Genomic DNA, 18,923 nt, shown 5'->3' on the forward strand with positions numbered 1-18,923 from the left:
GCTGGACTCCCAGCCACCCCTGCCACTGGTTTTGTCCTTCCTCCTCCCCCAGGATGAGTACACCACCCTGCCACATTCCATCATTTGCATCCACAGCTACATCCTGGGCTGCTTGGTGACATCCCTGCAGAGGTGAGGAACCTCTGAGACTCGGGGATGAATCACCTGGGACAGAGGGGAAGAAATACCTGGGTGTCCCCTTGTCCCCAGAGCTTCCAGGTCTTCCAGACCCACCACAACAAGCTGTATGAGAGCCAAGGTGATGTCCCCTCCTAGAGAGGGGGTACAGGGTGGTCTGGGCCCTGATCCTCCCTGTGCCCGTGGTGCTGGTGGGGAACAAGGCAGACCTGGCCCTGCTGAGGGGAGGGGAGTTCTGGGGGTCCCAGAACTGTGTGTCCCCCACACATCTCACACACTGAGTATGTGTCCCAGTGGCACATTCTGCCTGTCCCCTGCTGTTCTCTCACGATCTCAGCTGGGAATCGAGGACAGATGAAAGGAAGAAGCTGGTGGAGCCATTGGGGACCATTTTCCTTGAGTCCTCAGCAAAGGAGGGCCAGGTCTGGGGGACAGAGCCCACCCAGCAGAGGGAACAGGGTTCCCAACCTGCTGGCACGGATGTTCCCTTGTCCTGAGGTGACTGTGGGGATCTTCACAAAGTTCTTTCAGGAGAACACCCATGGACAATTCCCATGGCAGATCCACCTGCTGCTGCCTGATGTGATCCCTGGGATGGGGCAGACCCTTCACCCAGACGAGAGCAGTGGCTTTGGGGAGGCGCCATGGTCCTGCTGTGGTTCAGCACCCCTCCCTTTGCACAGGCTGTGAGGCTCACGGGGGGCTGGGGGTTCTGTCCCAGGCAGGAGCCCCCAGCTCTTCACTGCTGTCCCCCACGTGCACAAGGACAGGTCGGGGCCGTTCCTGCTCTGGCAGCCAGGGCTGAATGCGGGTGTTGTTCCCAGCCTGGGGCCGGACCCGTGGGAGTCGGAGCTGAAACAATTAAACGTTGTTTTGTCTATAAACCCCTGGACTGGGGGAGCTGTTCCGTGCTGGGGAGAGGCAGCGTGTGAGGCCCCCTCCAATACCCCAGCACGGGGGTCCCTCCAACCCTGGGTGTGCTGTGGGGTTGAGCCCCCTCCTCATGGGGCTGAACACCCCAAGGAACCTTTTGGGGGTGTCTTCAGCCCTGTCCCCCCCATTTCTCCCTCTGAGAACTTCAGCTCCTGCTTCACGAGTATGTGTGGGGGGGCTCTGGCTGTGGTTCCCCTTGTGGCTTATCTCCACCCAGTCGGACTAATTATTGCTAATTACCTAATTATAATGGTAAAGAGGAGCAGGAGCTGCTGGGCGGCGTTCAGTGGGTTATTGGGGTGCTGGGGCCGGGGGGCTGCACCCCTTCAATAACCCTTCCGGATCTGTGGTCTGGGGTTTGGGCTCCCGGGGTCCCTGGGTCTGATCCCCCCACCCCTCCCCGGAGCTGTGGGGTCCCGGGGGCGTTCAGGGTCCGAGGAGGGCTGGACCCGTGTGCTCCTTAGGGTCTGGGGTCTACGGGGTCAAGGGCTGCGTGCGGGCCTCGCGGTAACCGTGCGGCGGGGAGCAGGACCGGCTGCCCCGGGGATACCGAACCGTGCGAGCACCGTGGTGCAGGAGCGTGGCTCAGCAGTGGTGAGCGGGAACCAGGACCGGGCTCGGCGGCTGCTACCGGAGACCCCAGGACTGGGTTCGGCGGCTGCTACCGGGGATTCCTGGACCGGCACAGCGCCTACTCCAGGGACACCGGGAACACCGGCACCAGACACAGAATCTGTTCCGGATACACCGGGACCGGTCCCGGCGGCTGCTACGGAGAACTCTGGGACCGGACACAGCGGCTGATAACGGAGACACCGGCACGGGACCGGTTCCCCATCCCGAAACCCATCCTCCCTTCCTCTAACCCCATCGCGGTCCCTCAGGCCTCCCTCTGTCCACCCTTGGTCCCAGCCCGGTGCCGGTCCCGGGAAGGGGGCGGAGCCCCGCGCCGCCGGCCCCGCCCCCTCGGTGCCCACGTGCGCTCCCGCCCCGGCGCCGCCGGGGTTAAGCGCGGCGGAGGGATCTCCCCCCCAGCCCCGCCCGGCAGCGTGCGCTGCGGCCGCGCGCGCGCCGTCACACCCCCCGCACCCCCCCCCGCCGCGGCCGCAGCGCCCGCCTGCCGCGCACCGTCTCCCTCCGCCCGCAGCCCCCGCCGCCCAAAGTAGTGCGGGAGCGGCGGCGCCCCCCGCTCCGCGGCTCCCCCTTAGGACCCAGCGCGGCGGCGGCCCCGGCGGGGCGGGCGGGGCGGGGCGGGGGCGGGCGGCGGGACCTACTTTCCTCTGGAAATGGCCGCGCCGGGGAGCACCGAACGCCCCGCGCCCCGAGGCCCGTCGGCGTAGGGCGGCCGCGGGGGTGAGCACCGGGCGGGGGGCGCGGGGGTGCGAACGGCCCCGCCGGGGGGCCCGCGCGGGCGGGACGGGCCCCGACGGCCCCGGAAGGAGCGGCCCCGCGGTCGTGCGGGCTCGGGCCGCGCCGCCTCCGCCGTGCCGCCGCTCCCGGTAAGGCCTGACCGGGGCCGGGCCGGAGCGCGGCTCCCACGCCTTTGTGTCCGGTACCGGCGGGGCCCGGGCGGCTGCAGCGCAGGTACGGCCGGGCCCGTCGCTCGGGGCCCGGTGCCGGTGCCAGCGTAGGCCGCGGTGGGCCGGGGATCGGGGCCTGGCCGGTTCGACCCCCCGGTTCCACCGGGGAGCGGGGGAAGCGTGGCCCGGGCGCGCCGGGGAGGGTGCGGGAGCGGGGTGTCCCCGCGTGGTGCTGCGGCCCAGCCGGGGGCGCGGGCCGGGCCTCCCCCCGGGAGGGCCCGAATACCCCCGGCCCCGGAGCCTTTCCGGGAAGGCCCCAATATCCCCGGGCCCACCGGGAACCGGCAGGGGGGAGGTGCTGGGTGGGACACGACGCTCCCGGGACCCCGCCGGGGGCTCCCTCCGCCCTCCCCGCGCCGTCCCGGGTTTTTGGGGGGCTGGCGCTGCCCCAGCCCTGGGCTCTGCTCTAGCGGCTCCCCGGTGCCCGCGGGTCCCCTCCGCATCTCCCTCCTCGCCCCGTGTGCGGCTCGTGGTCACGTCTGGGGTCCCCTCCCCTGCCCCCGCCGTGCCGGAGCCCTCTCGGGTTTTTGGGGTGCACGTGAGGCAGCGGTGGGAGGGGGCGGCTGCAGATCGGGGCATGGCCCCTCCCGGTTTGTGCGTTGTGTTTTGGGGTGAGTCTCCCCGCCCGTATCTATCCCGGGACCCCCGTACTCTGCAGGATTAGTGCTGCGCCTGAGGAAGTAGGGGCACAGGCAGGTGTTGGTGGCGGGGACCCCGTTTTCTGCTGAATCCTGAATTCTCCCTGAATATCTCCCACGTGGGAGGCGCTGGGGGTCTCAGCTTTGCTGTGAGCACTGGGTGTGCTCCTGGGAGGGTCCCGAGGGCTCCTCAGGGGTCCTGGTGACTCCCTGGGGTGCTGGTGTGCGGTAGAGCTGGGGTCACTGATCCCATTTCCCCCACGGTTTAATCGAGGTCACTTGAGGGCTTGGTTGCCCCAGATATGTTAGGGTGTCAGTGCCTGGATTTGGGGAGCACCTAGAGGGGCAGGGGGGTATGGGTGAGGCCAAGGGGTCTCCTGGACCCCCTGGGAGCAGGATGCCACCCCCTGCTCCTGGGGGATATTCCCAGTCCCAGAGCCTACAGATTGCCTTGGGGAGAGCGATGTGAAGATGTGCCTTGTCCTTTGGGTGGAGGGTCACAGGGGGCTGCAAGGGTGCTGGGGAATGTGTGTGTCACCATCCCTGGTGCTGATGGATGTCCCCCCTACAGCTGTGGCCCCCCAGGAACGCCGGAGGCAGGATGGACGAAGAGAAGGTGCCCAGCGAGGAGAAGGACGCAGCCGTGCCAGGTGAGCCAGGGCAGGACTTTGGGGAGCTGTCCCTGTTTCCTCTATGATGGTGACACCCCCTCTCCCCACAGCCGATGGGGTGATGGCCTCGGAGGAGATGGGCAGCGCCGAGGGGGACCCCCTGAAACCCCCCGAAGGAGCCTCTGCGGGGCCAGAGCCGGAGAGCAGGGGCGTGGAGGGACCTCCCGAGGCTGGCAGGTGAGGAGAGTGGGAGCACTCAGGGGTGGCTTGGAGCTATTGAGGGGCTCCTAAATATCTCTTAACACCCACTATTGCTCTCTCCCAGCCCGCTGGGCCGCCGCTGTGCCCTCTGCAACTGTGGGGACTGGAGCCTACACGGGCAGCGGGAGCTGCAGCGCTTCGAGCCAGTGCCCGACTGGCCCGAGCGGCTGGTGGGCCACGAGCCCCCTGATGGGCCTGGCCAGCCTCCCCCAGGGCCCAGCCAGCTCCCCCCAGAGCCAGAGCTGGTGGGGGACGGCCTGGCACAGATTGGCTTCTCCGAGGGGGTGACCCCAGCGCAGCTCTTCGAGCCGACAGGTGAGTATGCTCACAGCATGGGGGTCCCTATCCTGCCACCTGGGTGTCCCCAGGCTGTCCCTGACGCCCCCTCCCCACAGGGCACTGCTGGGTGCACCACTGGTGTGCAGCCTGGGCGGCTGGTGCAGAGCCGGAGGTGGCCGGCGTGGCCAGAGCTGTTTTCTCAGGGATCTCACAGGTGAGCAGATCCTGAGGGGTCCGGGGGGATGGCAGGGGCTTGGTTTGCCTGCCCTGCGGCAGCACTGACCCCCTGGACTCCTCTCTCTCAGAAATGTGAACGCTGCGGGCGGGCGGGGGCCACCATCCCGTGCCGGGCGGCCACCGGCTGCTCCCGCCTCTACCACTTCCCCTGTGCCGCCGCCAGCGGCTGCTTCCAGTCCATGAAGACCCTGCGGCTGCTCTGCCCCGAGCACCTGGCTGAGGCTGTGGATATGGGTGCGTGGGGCTGGGGACACCACCACCCCTGGGTGCTGGGACCCTGGGAGGGTCCTGAGACCCACGGTGGCCCTGACCCCCTTGTCTTGTGGCTGGCAGAGGACGCGCGGTGCTCGGTGTGCAAAGGGCCGGGCGAGCTGCGGGACCTGGTGTTGTGCACCAGCTGCGGGCAGCACTTCCACGGGGCCTGCCTGGACATCTCCCTGACGCCTCGCAAGCGCTCGGGCTGGCAGTGCCCTGAGTGCAAAGTGTGCCAAACCTGCAGGTGAGCCCCTACCCCCTCGTTGGGGAGTGGGATGTGCACCCAAGGAGGGGTTCCAGCCCTCACTTGCCCCTGTGCCCTACAGGCAGCGCGGCCAGGACTCTGCCATGCTGGTGTGCGAGGCGTGTGACAAGGGCTACCACACCTCCTGCATGGAGCCAGCCACCCAGGGCCTCCCCACCGGCTCCTGGAAGTGCAAGGTACGTCCTGCTCTCGCTCGGGGGTACAGGGTGCCTGCCCCTCCATTGCACCCCCTGACACGTCTCTGTTTCCCCCCAGAACTGCTGGGTCTGCTCAGACTGTGGCCGGCACCCCTCGGGGCTCGACTCCAGCTGCCACTGGTCCCCGGGGTCGGCGGTGTGTGGGGACTGCCAGCAGCACCATGCCACAGCCGATGTCCCCACGGAGCCACAACACTCACCACAACCTGACCCGCCCGCCCAGATGTGAGTGGGGATGGGGGTGCTGCTATGGAGGGAAGGTCAGGCCCTTTGAGGGTGGAGGATGTGCCCCACACTCTTGGGGACGGGGTGGCCTAAGCGCTGCCCCCTCACCCAGCTTTTCCCCCATGCCAGGTCAGAGTCCCCTGCCCCCAGTGAGCCGACGGATGCGCCCGTGCCCCCGCCTGAGCTGGAGCCCGTGGGGGGTGATGAGGAGATACAGCCCCTCGAGGACCCCAAAGAGGCACCCCCAGACCCCAACAAGATACCTCCAGACCCCAAGGAGGCTCCCCCAGACCCCAATGAGGCTCCCCCAGGCAGTGCTGAGCCTCCTCCTGGCGAGCTGGCCTCTGTGGAGGTGCTCCCCAGTGAGGGACCCCCTGAAGAACTGCCCTCTGCTGAACCGCCCCCCGATCAGCCGCCCCCCGACACGCAGCCCTCTGACATTCAGCCTCCTGATGTGCAGCCCCCTGAGGAGCCCCTTGCTCTCATGCTGCCCCCCGAGGAGCCTCCCTCAGAGGAGTTGCCCCTTGAGACACCATCCCTTGCTGAGCTGCCCCCTGACAGACCCTCCCCTGAGGAGTTGCCCGCCAGTGAATCACCCCACAACGAGCTGCCCCTCGACGTCCCTCCCCTTGCCGAGCTGCCCCCTGAGAAACCAGCGTTTGAAAAGTCACCCCCCCACGAGCTGCCCCCTGAAGTACTGCCCATTGACAAATCACCCCCTGACGAGCTGCCCCCCAATGAGTCCCCTCCCAAACCACCCCTTGATGAGCCACAGCTCGGCGAGCCCCAGCTCGAGGAGCTGCCCCTCAACGAGGCTCCCATTGAGGAGCTACCCCCCGAGGAGCCCCCCCTCGAGGAGCTACCCCCCAAGGAGTTGCCCCTCGAGGAACTACCCCCCAAGGAGCTGCCCCTTGAGGAGCTGCCCCTTGAAGAGCTGCCCCCCAGTGAACCACCCCCCATCGAGTTGCTCCCCAAGGAACCTCCTCCCGAAGAGCTGCCCCCCGAGAAGCTGAGTCCTGAAGAGCCCCCCATTGTTGAGTTACCCCCTGAAGAGCTGGTCCCCAGTGAGCTGCACCCCGAGGAGGACCTGAAACCACCAGGTAATTTGGGGACTTTTCACTGTCCTCTTTCCCCTCCTGTTTTCTTCAGTGGGTGTGGGGGTCCTGCAGCAGGGGCTTCTCCCAGCACTGGCTTTGCCTGATCCCCGTATTCCTCCTATTTTCATGTGCTGGTGCCCTGTTTTGGGGTACGTGGGGACCTGGGGGAGGGTCTTGCCTCTCAATCCCAGTCTGGATGGCACAGGGCAGTGGAGGGGACCCCCTCACCCCATCCCCATCCCCCAGGTCTCCTCCCTGAGGTGACAGTGGCAGAGGAAGCGCCAGCCCTGGCTCCAGAGGTGCTCCCCGAGGAGGAGATGGAGCTGGAGCCAGAGCCCTCGCTGCCCCCTGAGATGACACCTCCACCCTCAGCTCCCCCAGGTAGGTCTAGGGAAACACCAGGGTTGGGATTGGGGTGGGTGGGTGTCTCTGGGGTGGCAGTAATATCACTCTTCCCCCTCTCTACCCTCAGCTCTCCGTGCCATCTCACCTGCACGGACTCCAGCCCCCTCCCCTGATGCTAAGGAGGACGAGGTGCTCGAGCCCCCCACCCCAGCCCTGCCTGAGCCCCCTGGCAGCCCTGGCACCGCCATGGACACCGACCCCCCTAGCTCCCCACCGCCACCCCTGGGCTCCCCTGCTGTCACCCTGGCCCCTGCTGAGCCACCTGAGGATGAGGAGATGGAGATGGCCGGTGGCGAGGGGGAGTCCCCAGCCAGCCCCCCTGGAGATGCCCCCCATGGCAGCCCAGCCCCGGAGCTGGGGCCCTTCCCGGGCCTGCCTGAGGAGGAGGAGGAGGAGGAAGAAGAGGCGCCAAGGCTGGAGAGGGAGGGCACCAGTGGAAGCTCCCCACCGCTCAGTGAGGAGGATGCGCTGGAAGAAGCCCGGGCAGGGGGGGACCCTGAAGTCAAGGGGTCCCCTTCGGGGTCACCCCTGCTCCTGGAACCAGAGGAGCTGGGCCCTGAGACCCCCATGGAGGTGTGCACTACCAACGAGAAGCTGCTGGGGCACGGGGACGAGGGGTGCCCCGAGCCCCCCGCGCTGCGCCCGCGGCCGGACATCCTCAACGAGATCTCCAACCTGAGCCAGGGGGACACGAGCAGCAGCTTCCCCGGCTCGGAGCCGCTGCTGGGGTCCCCGGATCCTGAGGGTGGGGGGTCGCTGTCCCCTGAGCTGGGCCCGGCCTCAGCTGATGCCAGCCTGCAGAAGGAAGACGCTGGGTCGCTGCCCCTGGGTGCTGAGACCGATGACTCGCTGCTCTTCGAGCCAGCAGCCAAGGGTGACGGGGACAAGAGCCGGCGCCGCAGCTCTCCGGGGCGCTCCCGTGTCAAGCAGGTAAGGGAGACCACACTTACCACGATTTTGTGGGGACCCCTCACCCTGAGCACCTTGCTGGGGCCACATCCCCTCCCTGGGCTTCAGCAAGTCGGCAAGGGCTGAGCACGTGGTGGGGTGGATGGGGGCAGTGCCCCTCTGCTGCCCTGCCATGGGGATCCCACTGGGCCCCCCAGTGCTGTAACTCCCCTCTCCCCTTGGCCACAGGGTCGCAGCAGCAGCTTCCCTGGGCGGAGGCGCCCCCGAGGTGGGTCCCACGGGGGCCGAGGCCGAGGCCGTGCGCGCCTGAAGTCGACCACCTCGTCTGTTGACACCTTAGCAGTAAGGCTGGGCTGGGGCAGAGGTGGGGTCCAGGGAATCCATGAGCTGTTAGGCTGAGAGTCTCTCCCATCCCCTTTCCCATCGTCCCTCCCTTGGAAAGACTTAAGAATCCTTAGTGTGGGGTGGATTGGGATCTCATGGGAGGTGGAGCTGCCTGGGCGTTTGCTGAGTGTGGGGGCTTCACCACAAAAGGCAGGTACAGAGCTTCCCCCTAGGGAGGGGTTCTGCTGCCCCTGTGTCTTCTTGGTGCCCCTCAGACTGCACAGAGGCTTTCCTCTGTGCTGAGCCTCCCTCTCTGTCCTCAGCTCGCTGACGTGGAGAGCTCGCCCAGCAAGGAGGAGGACGAGGACGATGATGACACAATGCAGAACACGGTTGTCCTCTTCTCCAACACTGACAAGTTTGTGCTCATGCAGGTAACCACGGCATGGCAGGATGGACAGACAGACAGGGTGGGACAGACTCTGTCTCTCCTCTGCCAGCCCCTGTCTCCTCACTCATGACCTCTTCCCCCTCAGGACATGTGCGTGGTGTGCGGCAGCTTCGGGCGTGGGGCCGAGGGGCACCTCCTCGCCTGCTCCCAGTGCTCCCAGTGCTACCACCCCTACTGTGTCAACAGCAAGGTGAGCAGAGGGCCCAGGATCCCTGGCCACACCCCAGGACTGTGCTGTACCCCCCAGGGACACACCCGAGGCCGTGCCTGGCACATCTGTGTGTTGAGCTGTGCTCTGCCGTATCCATGCCAAGCCCTGGGGTGTCCCACACAGCCACACAGAGCCTGGAGACCCTCATGGCCATGCCCAGGGCTCAGGTGGCTGCCCTCCCGTGTCCCCAGATCACCAAGGTGATGCTGCTGAAGGGCTGGCGCTGCGTGGAGTGCATCGTGTGCGAGGTGTGCGGCAAAGCCTCCGACCCCTCGCGCCTGCTGCTCTGCGACGACTGCGACATCAGCTACCACACCTACTGCCTGGACCCGCCGCTGCAGACCGTGCCCAAGGGCGGCTGGAAGTGCAAGTGGTGCGTGGGGGACACACTGGGAGCCACGGGGGGGGCTGAGTGCTGGTGCTGACCCCTCAGTGCCCCCCTGCAGGTGTGTGTGCTGTGTGCAGTGCGGGGCTGCAAACCCCGGCTTCCACTGCGAGTGGCAGAACAACTACACGCACTGCGCGCCCTGCGCCAGCCTCGTCGTCTGCCCCTTCTGCCGCGAGAAGTACGTGGAGGACGACCTGCTCATCCAGTGCCGGCACTGCGATCGGTGAGCACCCTGCCCTGGGCGTGAGGGGCTCAGATTTGGGGTGTTTCAGGGGGGTGTGGTGTCTGACTGGTCACCTCGCTGCCCGCAGGTGGCTGCACGCAGCGTGTGACAGCCTCTTCACGGAGGAGGAGGTGGAGCAGGCTGCAGATGAAGGCTTCGACTGCAGCGCCTGCCAGCCCTACGTGGTCAAACCTGGTGAGTTCATGGGGCAGGGGGAGCTCTGGGGGATCTGGAGGGTGTTTGAGTGGTGTGGGGACTCACCTGACCCTCTGCTTTCCTACCGCAGTGCCCCCGCCTTCTGCAGAGATGATCAAAGCCAAGGATCCAGGTATGTGCAGGGCCATGCCAGGCCTGTGGGGTTCCCGGGGCTGTGCCCTCTTTTGTGCTGGCATTTGTCCCCAACGCTGGTGTTTGTCCCCTCAGAGCCCCAGTATTTCCGCTTCGAGGGCGTGTGGCTGACGGAGACGGGGATGGCCGTGCTGCGCAACCTGACCCTGTCACCCCTGCACAAGCGGCGGCAGCGCAAGGGCCGCCCGGGCACCCTCAACGGGGATGGGGGGCTGGAGGGGGGCGACCCCCTGGGCCCTGAGGACAAGAAGGACGGTGACCTGGACACCGATGAGCTGCTCAAAGCTGAGGGTGCGTGTTGCTGGTTGGAGAGATGGGGGGTTGCAGCGTGGGCGTGTCTGGGGACCCCACTAACATGCACCCCCCTGGCAGTGGGTGTGGAGCACATGGAGTGTGAGATCAAGCTGGAGGCTCCAGCCAGCCCTGACCGTGATGTTGGAGCTGATGGAGACTCGGGGAAGGGGCTGGAGGACCCTGAGGAGTGCAAGAAGAGGAAACGCAAACCGTACCGGCCTGGTGAGTGTCCTGCAGGCCCTGAACCCCCCCAGGCTCTGCTGTGACCCCCCAGGCCTCACTGTGATCCTCCCTCCTCCTCTGCCCCCCAGGCATTGGCGGGTTCATGGTGCGGCAGCGCAAATCCCACACGCGGCTCAAGAAGGTGCCGGCGGTGCTGCCGGACGTGGGGCGCGAGGGGCTGAGCACCGAGGGACACCCTGAGGATGGTAGGGCACAGGGGCACCCTTTCCCTCCTTTTATTTTCCTCCCTCCCTTTTTTTCCTCCCTCCCTTTTTTTCCCACCTCTTTTTCTTCCCCCCTTCCCCCCACCTTTTCCTCACCATTTCCCCTCCCTTCTTCCCCCCTCCCCTTTTTTCCCCTTTTCCTTCCTTTCTGGAATCCTACCTGGAGTCCTTCCTTCCTGGACTTCTCCCTTCCCTTCTTTTTTCATTTTCCTTCTCAGCACCGTTCTTTTTCTTCGTTTCCCGTTCCTTTCTCACCCCCAGGGATGGGCAGGGGCCCTCAGGCTGCACCCCACAGTTCTGAGCCAGTGGCACAGGAACACCCCCAGACCCTTTTTGGGGGTGGGTATTCATTCCTGAGGGGCTGTTGCAGGGGCTCCAGGTGATGTCCCAGCCGAGACTGGCCTGGATCCAGGCTCAGGAGAGGGGGACGAGAAGAAGAAGCGCCGGGGACGGAAGAAGAGCAAGTTGGAGGACATGTTTCCCCCGTACCTGCAGGTGGGATGGATGGGGGGAGCTGGAGGGGGATGGGGGATGGATGGGAGGACCCCCAGATGCTGACAGATCCCTCCCATTGCAGGAAGCGTTTTTTGGGAAGGCGCTGATGGACCTGAGCCGGAAGGCGCTGCTGGCAGCAGGCGGGGTGGGGGACGGGACTGCCCGCCCCTCCTTGGGCCAGGGTGCCCCAAGGCCCAAGGGGGACCTCAGCCTCACTGGGGCACTGCAGGGGGGCACCTTGGACAGGAGGGAGACCCCCACCCACCCCCGAGGTGAGTGTGACCAGGAGTGGGTCTGCAACCCAAACCATGGCTGCTGACCAGGAGGGGTTTAGTGAGGGGTTGTTGTGGGTCCCTGGTGAGGTTGGGGGTCCCTGGACTTGACTGAGGGATCCCTGGGCTTGCTGGGGGTTGTTACTGGGGTTGTTGGAAGTTATTGGGGTCCCCAGGATGGCTGAGGGGTTGTTCTGGGTCGTTGGGGGGATATTGGAGGTCGCTGGGATTGTGGGGGACCCTCATTGTGAGCAGCTGCTGTGGACACTGAGGCTCGTTGGAGAATGCCAAGGACTGTGGGGAGGCTGCCATTGCCTTTGAGGGGTGTAGGGGGATGCTGGGGGTCGGGGGGCCCTGACCCTGCTCACTGAATCCTGCGGTACCCTGCAGGGGACGACAGCACTGACGGCAGCGCCGCCGCTCCCGATGATGATGGCAAGGACGACGCGAAGGCCGAGGATCTGGGTAAGGCCTGGGGACCCCTCTGCGACCCCCAACAGCCGAGTCCTCCACGGGCCCTAGGGCGAGATGGAACTCTGTGGTTGAGGGGGCCGCTCTGGGCAGGGCTGAGCTCTATGGTTCCGTATACTACGGCAGTCACGTGATGCTGGTGACCATAGAGTAGCGCCTAGAGCGCCCGCGTGTGGCGCGGCGTCCCTGGAGGACCGAGAGACTCCTGTCCCGTGATGGGCGCTGAGGGCCCTGAGCCGGGGTGCCCCAGGGGGCTGAGGGCATTTCCCGATTCTTCCTCACAGGGGCTGATGAGCCGAAGGATTCCCCAGACCGTGGGGACACTGAAAAACCAGCAACCCCGGGCGAGGGAGCGCTAAGCTCTGACCTCGACAAGATCCCCACAGAAGGTGAGACCATCCTGTGCCCCCCTTTTCTGCTGAAGCAACAGTGGTCCCAGAACCATGACCCCGAGGTTTCTCCACTTCCCATCACACCCAGCTCCTGCTTTTGCCCCTGCAGAGCTGCCCAAGATGGAGAGCAAAGACGTGCAGCAGCTCTTCAAGGACGTGCTGGGCTCGGCGGAGCGCGGGGAGCAGCCCCTCAACTGCGTGGCCGCGGGGATGGAGGCCGGGCAGGACCCCAGCCGAGCACAGCGGCCGTTCCTGCAAGGAGACCTCCAGCTCTCGGGGCAGGGTGAGTGGAACTGGCAGAGCCCCTGCCACCCTGGAGGTCCCTGGAGAGTGTGGTGAAGAGCAGGGCTCATTGCCACCCCCAGGAAAGCCAAACTCATGGGGTTGATCTGCTTGGAGAGCAGTGGTGCCTGTGATATCTGAGAGCTCAGGATTCTGGATGTTCCCTGTTGCTCCAGGGGTGAACATGAGAGGCATTTTGGGGGTTGTGCTGTCTAGGTGTTGTTAGGACCCCCAGGGCAAGTACAGGCTTGTGCCCCAGCTTTGCTTTCCCTGCAACCCATCTCCTTTCCCTCACAGGGAGTGTTTCCCTGGGCTCCCTCTCTGGATCCGTCTCCTTGGACTCGTACTCGGGGGTCTGCCAGTCCCCATTCCTTGATAACAGGTACTTCAAGGAGCTGAAGGGTCCCTCTTTGGAGGGATTGAACTGCAGGGTGTTGTGGGTCCCACTCTTCCCTCACAACCTGTGACACTCCTCTCCACTCAGGGAGCGGAGTGGCTTCTTCAGCCCAGACCACTGCGAGCCTGAGAGCCCCTGGGCCAGCAGCTCAGCTGCCACCACCCCCTCGACCCCCACAACGCCCACGACGGAGGGCGAGGGTGATGGGCTGTCCTACAACCAGCGCAGTTTGCAGCGCTGGGAGAAGGACGAGGAGCTGGGTGAACTCTCCACCATCTCCCCCGTCCTCTACGCCAACATGAACTTCCCCAATCTCAAGCAGGATTATCCAGGTAGGGCTCTGGGGGAGCTGCAGCCGCCCTGTTGGGGTGAGGGTTGTGGGTATGGGTGGAGTGTGACTCCTCTGCTCACTTTTTTGGGGGGAAATCTCAGATGTTCTGGCATTGAAATGTTCTCTGCAGTGGGCTGGGGGTGTCAACTCCATCTCCTGGGCGCAGGACTGTCCCTTCACATGAGGTGGGGACAGTGACCCACCAAGGATATGAGTGGGCTTGTCAGGTCCGGGTTAATGTTGCTTTTCTCCCCTTTATCTGCTCGTACTGGACTCCCAGACTGGTCGAGCCGCTGCAAACAGATCATGAAGCTCTGGAGGAAAGTCCCTGCCACGGACAAAGCCCCGTATTTGGTGAGTGCTGGGAGGTCATTGGGGTGGGGGGCCGGGGCACCGGGGGGCTGCAAGTCAGCTGGCTTCGTGTCTTTGTTAGCAAAAGGCCAAAGATAACCGGGCGGCTCATCGCATCAACAAGGTGCAGAAGGTACGTGAGGCGCGGGGAGGTGCCCGGCGGCCCCGGCCCAGCCCTGGGGGGACATGGTGTGCCCACCCCCCAGCCCGTGCCCAGCCCACGGAGAGGGCAGCAGGGCTCCCGCAGCGCTGACAGCCCGGCTCTCTCTGCAGCAGGCCGAGAGCCAGATCAACAAGCAGACCAAAGGGGAGGGACTGCGCAAGCCTGAGAGGCCCTCGCTGCACCTGCGGATCCCGGTGCCGTCAGGGGCACAGCCCGTCTACATCAGCAGCCCCCCCGCCGCCGGAGAGGGCTTCCTGAAGCCCCCAGCTGGTGCTGGAGGGGGACCAGAGTCTCCCAACGAGCTCTTCCTCAAGCTCCCGCCCCAGTCCCCCGCCCAAGTGCCTTCGCACGATCCCTACGGCGCGGCCTCCGCCTACTCGCTGGAGCCTCGCTTCCCCTCGCCCCTGGGCCAGAGCCCCACGTCGGGTGCTGCCTTCCAGCCCTTCCCTGGCCAGCCCCAGCCCCTCACAGCCCCCCGTGCTCCCCCCGACTTCCACCCCACCCCACCTGGCACCCCCCGGCACCAACCTGGCACCCCTGACCCCTTCCTGAAGCCCCGGTGCCCTTCCTTGGACAACCTCTCGGTGCCAGGCAGTCCTGGGGCGCGGCCCCCAGAGGCCCTGCTCTCTCCCCTGCCTTTCGGGGAGCAGAAGAAGGGTCTGGAGGTGAAGAAGGAGGATGGGGGGAGCCTGGGGGTCTGCTCGCCCGGCTACACTTCTGCCATGGGCTACGGGGACTCTCCTGGTGGCCCCCACCTCTCGGCTGCGGAGCTGAAGGCGGCCGACGTCTTCAAAGCCCCCATGACCCCACGGGTCTCTCAGGTAGAGCCGCAGAGCCCGGGGCTGGGGCACCGGCCCCCCGACCCCCATCCCCTGGCCCCCTCGCCCCCTGGCCACCCTGATCTCTACCGTCAGTCGCCCTACCTGGACCCCTACTCGCAGCCCCCGCTGACGCCCCGGCTGCAGCCCCCCGAGGCCTGCTGCGCCCTCCCGCCCCGCTCCCTGCCCTCTGAGCCCTTCTCCCGCATCCCTGCCAGCCCCCAGTCCCAATCCAGCTCCCAGTCCCCTCTGACCCCCCGCCCTCTCTCCAACGAAGCCTTCTGCCAGTCCCCTGTCACCCCTCGTTTCCAATCCCCGGATCCTTACTCCCAGCCGCCCTCCCGGCCGCAATCCCGGGACCCCTTCACCCCCCTGCACAAGCCCCCCCGTCCACAGATGCCGGAGGCGGGGTTCAAGTCTGTGGGTGCGGCTGGCGGAGGTTTTGGGGGCGCCCCAGCCGGTGACCCCCACGCCAAGGCAGCGGCCGGGCCACAGCCGCCCTTTGCCCGCTCGCCCGGTGCCAGCGTGTTCCCAGGGAGCCAGCCCCCCATGCGCTTCACCTTCCCCCCGGCCGTCTCGGAGCCGCTCAAGGGCTCCCCATCCCACCAGCCCCACGGGATCAACAGCCATTACAGCTCTGGGAAGCCCCAGAGCTCGGCCTACGCCTCGTCCCCCAGCTTCCACCAGGCCAGCAGCCCGCTGGGCCCTGGCGCTGCTGCCCACGACTCGTACAGCCTCTCGCCCCTGCGGCCCCCGTCGGTGCTGCCGCCGCAGCCCCCGGTCCCCCCGCAGCAGCAGGACCCTTCTGGAGCCTTCCTGCCCCGCACTGCGTTGGGACTGACGGCTGACAAGAGGGAGGAGGTGGCTGCAGGGCTCTCAGCACCCCCAAACCGGGACCTGGCAGAGCTGCCTAGTGGCCAGGACGGGGCTCTGGGCACCATGAGCCAGTCAGAGCTGGAGAAGCAGCGGCAGGTGAGGCCTCTCCTGAGATCCAGCTGTATCCATTTGGGTTTGGGGGAGACTGAAAGGGAAAAACTGGGGCTGTGGAGGCATTGACGTCCACTCCATACATGGTTTGTTTTGCTGGTTTTGGTCCTGTTGCCACTCTGAGCTCTAACACTGAATTCTTCTCAGCGCCAGCGGCTCCGGGAGCTGCTCATCCGCCAGCAGATCCAGCGGAACAGCCTTCGTCAGGAGAAGGAGAGCGCGGCTGCTGCCGCCTCCTCCTCGCCGGCTGCCTGGGCCCCTGAGGCCGGCGGGCAGAGCTTCGAGCTGAGCCGGGGCATGGCCCCATACCAACCAGCACAGGTGGGAGAGCTGGGGCACGGGGGGGATTTGGGTGATGGGGGGCAGGGGTGCACAGGGGGGATTTGGCTGATGGAGGGGCAGGGGTACACGGGGGATTTGGCTGATGGAGGGGCAGGGGTGCACAGGGGGGATGCAGCTGGTGGAGTGGCACAGTGTGCATGGCGGGGATTTGGCTGATGGAGGGTCACAGGTGCACAGGAGGAATGTGGCTGATGGGGGGGCTGATTCTCTTTTTTTCTTTCCTTCCTCCAGGACAAGGCTCTCCTCGGGACTCTGGCCACAGCTGCCGGTGCTGGGAAGCTGCCTGGCTCCGTCATGGTGCAGGCAGCGTTCGCACAGGACGAGCGGCTCTCCCGGCCCCCGCCGGCGGCCACGCCAGCCATGCTGGACATCAGCGGGCGGTGGGTGCCCCCTGACAGGGAGATGGGCTCAGCGTGCACGGGTGGGAGCCAGCAGGAGCAGGTGTACCCCCAGCTTGTGGGAGTTACTCTGGAGGGAGGGGTTGGCTGTGGGTTTTTGGGTGCTTGGTACAGTTGGAGGGGAATGGGGCCGTACCAAGCTGGTGCCAACACCACGGTATCTTCCAGGGCGGCAGTGGGGCCCCCCCAGGCCTTCTACCCCCGTGGGGTCTTCCCATCGCCATCCCCGCAGCAGCAGCAGCAGCACCTCTGGCAGCAGCAGCAGCAGCAACAAGCGGCCGTGGCGGCCCTGCGGCTCCCTGTCACCTCCCGCTTCGCCCCCCCGGCCGCTGGGACCCCCATGGGCAGCCTGGGCACCCGCCTGCCCACCCCTGCCGAGGCCGTGCCCCCCTCACCAGCTGCCCTGGGCGCTCCCTTCATCGAGCTGCGACACAACGTGCAGAAGGGACCCGGGGGTGTCGTGGGGTCTCCCTTTGCCCCCCAGGCACCCCGGCCTCGCTTCTTCCTGCCTGGGGAGGAAGGCACCCCGCAGGCCCTGTGCACCCCCGTCATGCCCATGCAGGCGCTGCCATCCCAGAAGGTTCCAGCACCGCTGCCACCTGCATCCCCGCAGGGAGCCGAGATGGGCAACAGCCACCAGCAGCCCCACGCCAAGGCGGCCCCGCCGCTACCAGCCCCCACCCTGGAGCTGCAGCAGCACATCCCCCCACGCCCGCTGTCCTCCAGTGCCACCCTCCGCCCCGAGGGTCCCAAGGATGGTCCTGCTGCTCCAGACCCTGTGCCCACCCCAGGGAAGAGCCACCTGAGCCTGGAGGGGGGGCGGCTGCCCTGCGAGGTGCCCGTGGAGCCTGATTTGGATGATGACTTCGGGTCCCACAAGGACTTGGAAGATGATGATGATTTGGCCAACCTTAGCCTGGATCCAGATGTGGCCAAAGGGGACGATGACTTGGATAATTTGGACAGCCTGGAGACAGCAGACCCCCACCTAGATGACCTGCTGAATGGTGACGAGTTCGACCTGCTGGCGTACACTGACCCCGAGCTGGACACGGGTGACAAGAAGGACATCTTCAACGAGCACCTGCGCCTGGTGGAGTCGGCCAACGAGAAGGCAGAGCGTGAGGCCCAGCTCAAGACAGAACCGCCAGCGGCCACCTTGAAGCTCCCCGACCCTGGGGACAGCAAAGATGTGACCCCATCTGTGGAGGATCAGGAGGTGCCCAAGGAAGGATTGGTATCTGGGATGGGCTTGGGACTCTCTGCCTGCCCCACGGGCTCTGTGCTGGCCCCTGACCCAGCTTTCAAGGCACAGGGTGTGGATGCAAAGGCTGGCTCGCTGCCCACTGATGTCAAGCCCAAGCTGGAGGATGGCTGCCTGAAGACCTCGCCCTGCCAGTTCACCACCACTGGTCCCGAGCGTCTCCCCGTGCCAGTCAAGTCAGAAGCACTGCAGGGCACAGATAAAATCTCTGCTTCCCTGGGCCTGAGCGTCAAACCTGGCCAGACCCTCCTGAGCTCCAGCACCGGCCCCACTCGCCTCAGCCTGACTCAGTTCTCCAACAGTGGCCACACTGGCGTCCCCGTGCTGGAAAAAGACCCCTACACTGGCCCTGGCCGTGGGCTGGCAAGTGCCCAGCTGGGTGGCCAGAGCAACCCCTTGCTGGAGAAGTTCGAGCTGGACAGTGGAGCCTTGGGGCTGGGCAGTGCCCGGCACTCGCCAGCAGATGACTTGGACAAGATGGAGAGCTCGTTGGTGGCCAGCGAGCTGCCGCTGCTCATCGAGGACCTCCTGGAGCACGAGAAGAAGGAGCTGCAGAAGAAGCAGCAGATGTCAGCCCACTTGCCCCGTGGCACCCCCCACCTCCCAGCCCCAGGGCACCCCATGTTGCACACAGGGGCGTCTGGGCAGCCTCCCGAGGGGCAGCCACCCCGTCTGGGCACCCCACAGACACCCCTCCAGCTGGGGCTGGTGGCCCGGCCACCGCTGCTGCCACCGCAGCCCCCTCGGCTCAACGCACCCCAGCAGGGCCCAGCTCTGGCCCCCCACATGGGCATGGGCTCTGGGCAGCCCCATGTGCTGTCATCCCCCCACGGGGTGCAGGTGGCCCTGGGGCAGCCGCAGCAGAGTCAGCAGCAGGTGCTGGTGCAGAAGCCGATGGCAGGGGTACAGCCTCCCACCCTGGGCCTGAAGCCCCCCCAGCTCGTCATGCAGCAGCAGCTGGCCAACAGCTTCTTCCCAGACACAGGTAGGGGCTGCAGGGAGTTGTTTTGGGGGAGCACAGGGCCCTTTTGGGTGGGAGGCATAGGGGCTAAACATTCTGTGGTCTCTGTTCCAACAGATCTGGACAAGTTTGCGGCCGAGGACATCATGGACCCCATTGCTAAGGCCAAGATGGTGGCACTGAAGGGCATCAAGAAGGTGATGGCTCAGGGCAGCATTGGGGTGGCCCCAGGCATGAACAGGTAACAGGCATAGGGATCTGGGAGGCACAGAGTGGGGCAGGCA

General features: G+C 66.1%; 1 protein-coding gene across 2 annotated transcripts in view; it reads left to right on the top strand.

The window, feature by feature from the left end:
* Positions 1-2,177: 2,177 nt before the first annotated feature.
* The window catches only part of KMT2D (lysine methyltransferase 2D), a 28,887-nt gene continuing 12,141 nt past the window's right edge, over positions 2,178-18,923 (top strand). Inside the window, exons 1-36 of one of the 2 annotated variants that reach the window (XM_056514916.1) lie at positions 2,178-2,424; positions 3,861-3,939; positions 4,011-4,137; positions 4,226-4,476; positions 4,557-4,654; positions 4,746-4,911; positions 5,011-5,176; positions 5,259-5,373; positions 5,453-5,619; positions 5,749-6,719; positions 6,963-7,097; positions 7,189-8,051; positions 8,259-8,372; positions 8,678-8,788; positions 8,891-8,995; positions 9,208-9,389; positions 9,463-9,627; positions 9,716-9,822; positions 9,914-9,955; positions 10,051-10,266; positions 10,348-10,491; positions 10,581-10,697; positions 11,086-11,210; positions 11,293-11,482; positions 11,873-11,947; positions 12,238-12,342; positions 12,455-12,628; positions 12,925-13,009; positions 13,112-13,356; positions 13,636-13,709; positions 13,789-13,839; positions 13,980-15,659; positions 15,822-15,995; positions 16,248-16,396; positions 16,583-18,663; positions 18,757-18,880. In XM_056514916.1, coding sequence (XP_056370891.1) covers positions 3,891-3,939; positions 4,011-4,137; positions 4,226-4,476; positions 4,557-4,654; positions 4,746-4,911; positions 5,011-5,176; positions 5,259-5,373; positions 5,453-5,619; positions 5,749-6,719; positions 6,963-7,097; positions 7,189-8,051; positions 8,259-8,372; positions 8,678-8,788; positions 8,891-8,995; positions 9,208-9,389; positions 9,463-9,627; positions 9,716-9,822; positions 9,914-9,955; positions 10,051-10,266; positions 10,348-10,491; positions 10,581-10,697; positions 11,086-11,210; positions 11,293-11,482; positions 11,873-11,947; positions 12,238-12,342; positions 12,455-12,628; positions 12,925-13,009; positions 13,112-13,356; positions 13,636-13,709; positions 13,789-13,839; positions 13,980-15,659; positions 15,822-15,995; positions 16,248-16,396; positions 16,583-18,663; positions 18,757-18,880 — 9,743 coding nt within the window. In that variant the 5' untranslated portion in view covers positions 2,178-2,424; positions 3,861-3,890. The remainder of the gene's footprint in view (positions 2,425-3,860; positions 3,940-4,010; positions 4,138-4,225; positions 4,477-4,556; positions 4,655-4,745; positions 4,912-5,010; positions 5,177-5,258; positions 5,374-5,452; positions 5,620-5,748; positions 6,720-6,962; positions 7,098-7,188; positions 8,052-8,258; positions 8,373-8,677; positions 8,789-8,890; positions 8,996-9,207; positions 9,390-9,462; positions 9,628-9,715; positions 9,823-9,913; positions 9,956-10,050; positions 10,267-10,347; positions 10,492-10,580; positions 10,698-11,085; positions 11,211-11,292; positions 11,483-11,872; positions 11,948-12,237; positions 12,343-12,454; positions 12,629-12,924; positions 13,010-13,111; positions 13,357-13,635; positions 13,710-13,788; positions 13,840-13,979; positions 15,660-15,821; positions 15,996-16,247; positions 16,397-16,582; positions 18,664-18,756; positions 18,881-18,923) is intronic. The other variant, XM_056514917.1, reaches the window with a different exon arrangement.

The sequence above is a fragment of the Oenanthe melanoleuca genome, linkage group LGE22, assembly GCF_029582105.1.
Source record: "Oenanthe melanoleuca isolate GR-GAL-2019-014 linkage group LGE22, OMel1.0, whole genome shotgun sequence".
NCBI lineage: Eukaryota > Metazoa > Chordata > Aves > Passeriformes > Muscicapidae > Oenanthe > Oenanthe melanoleuca.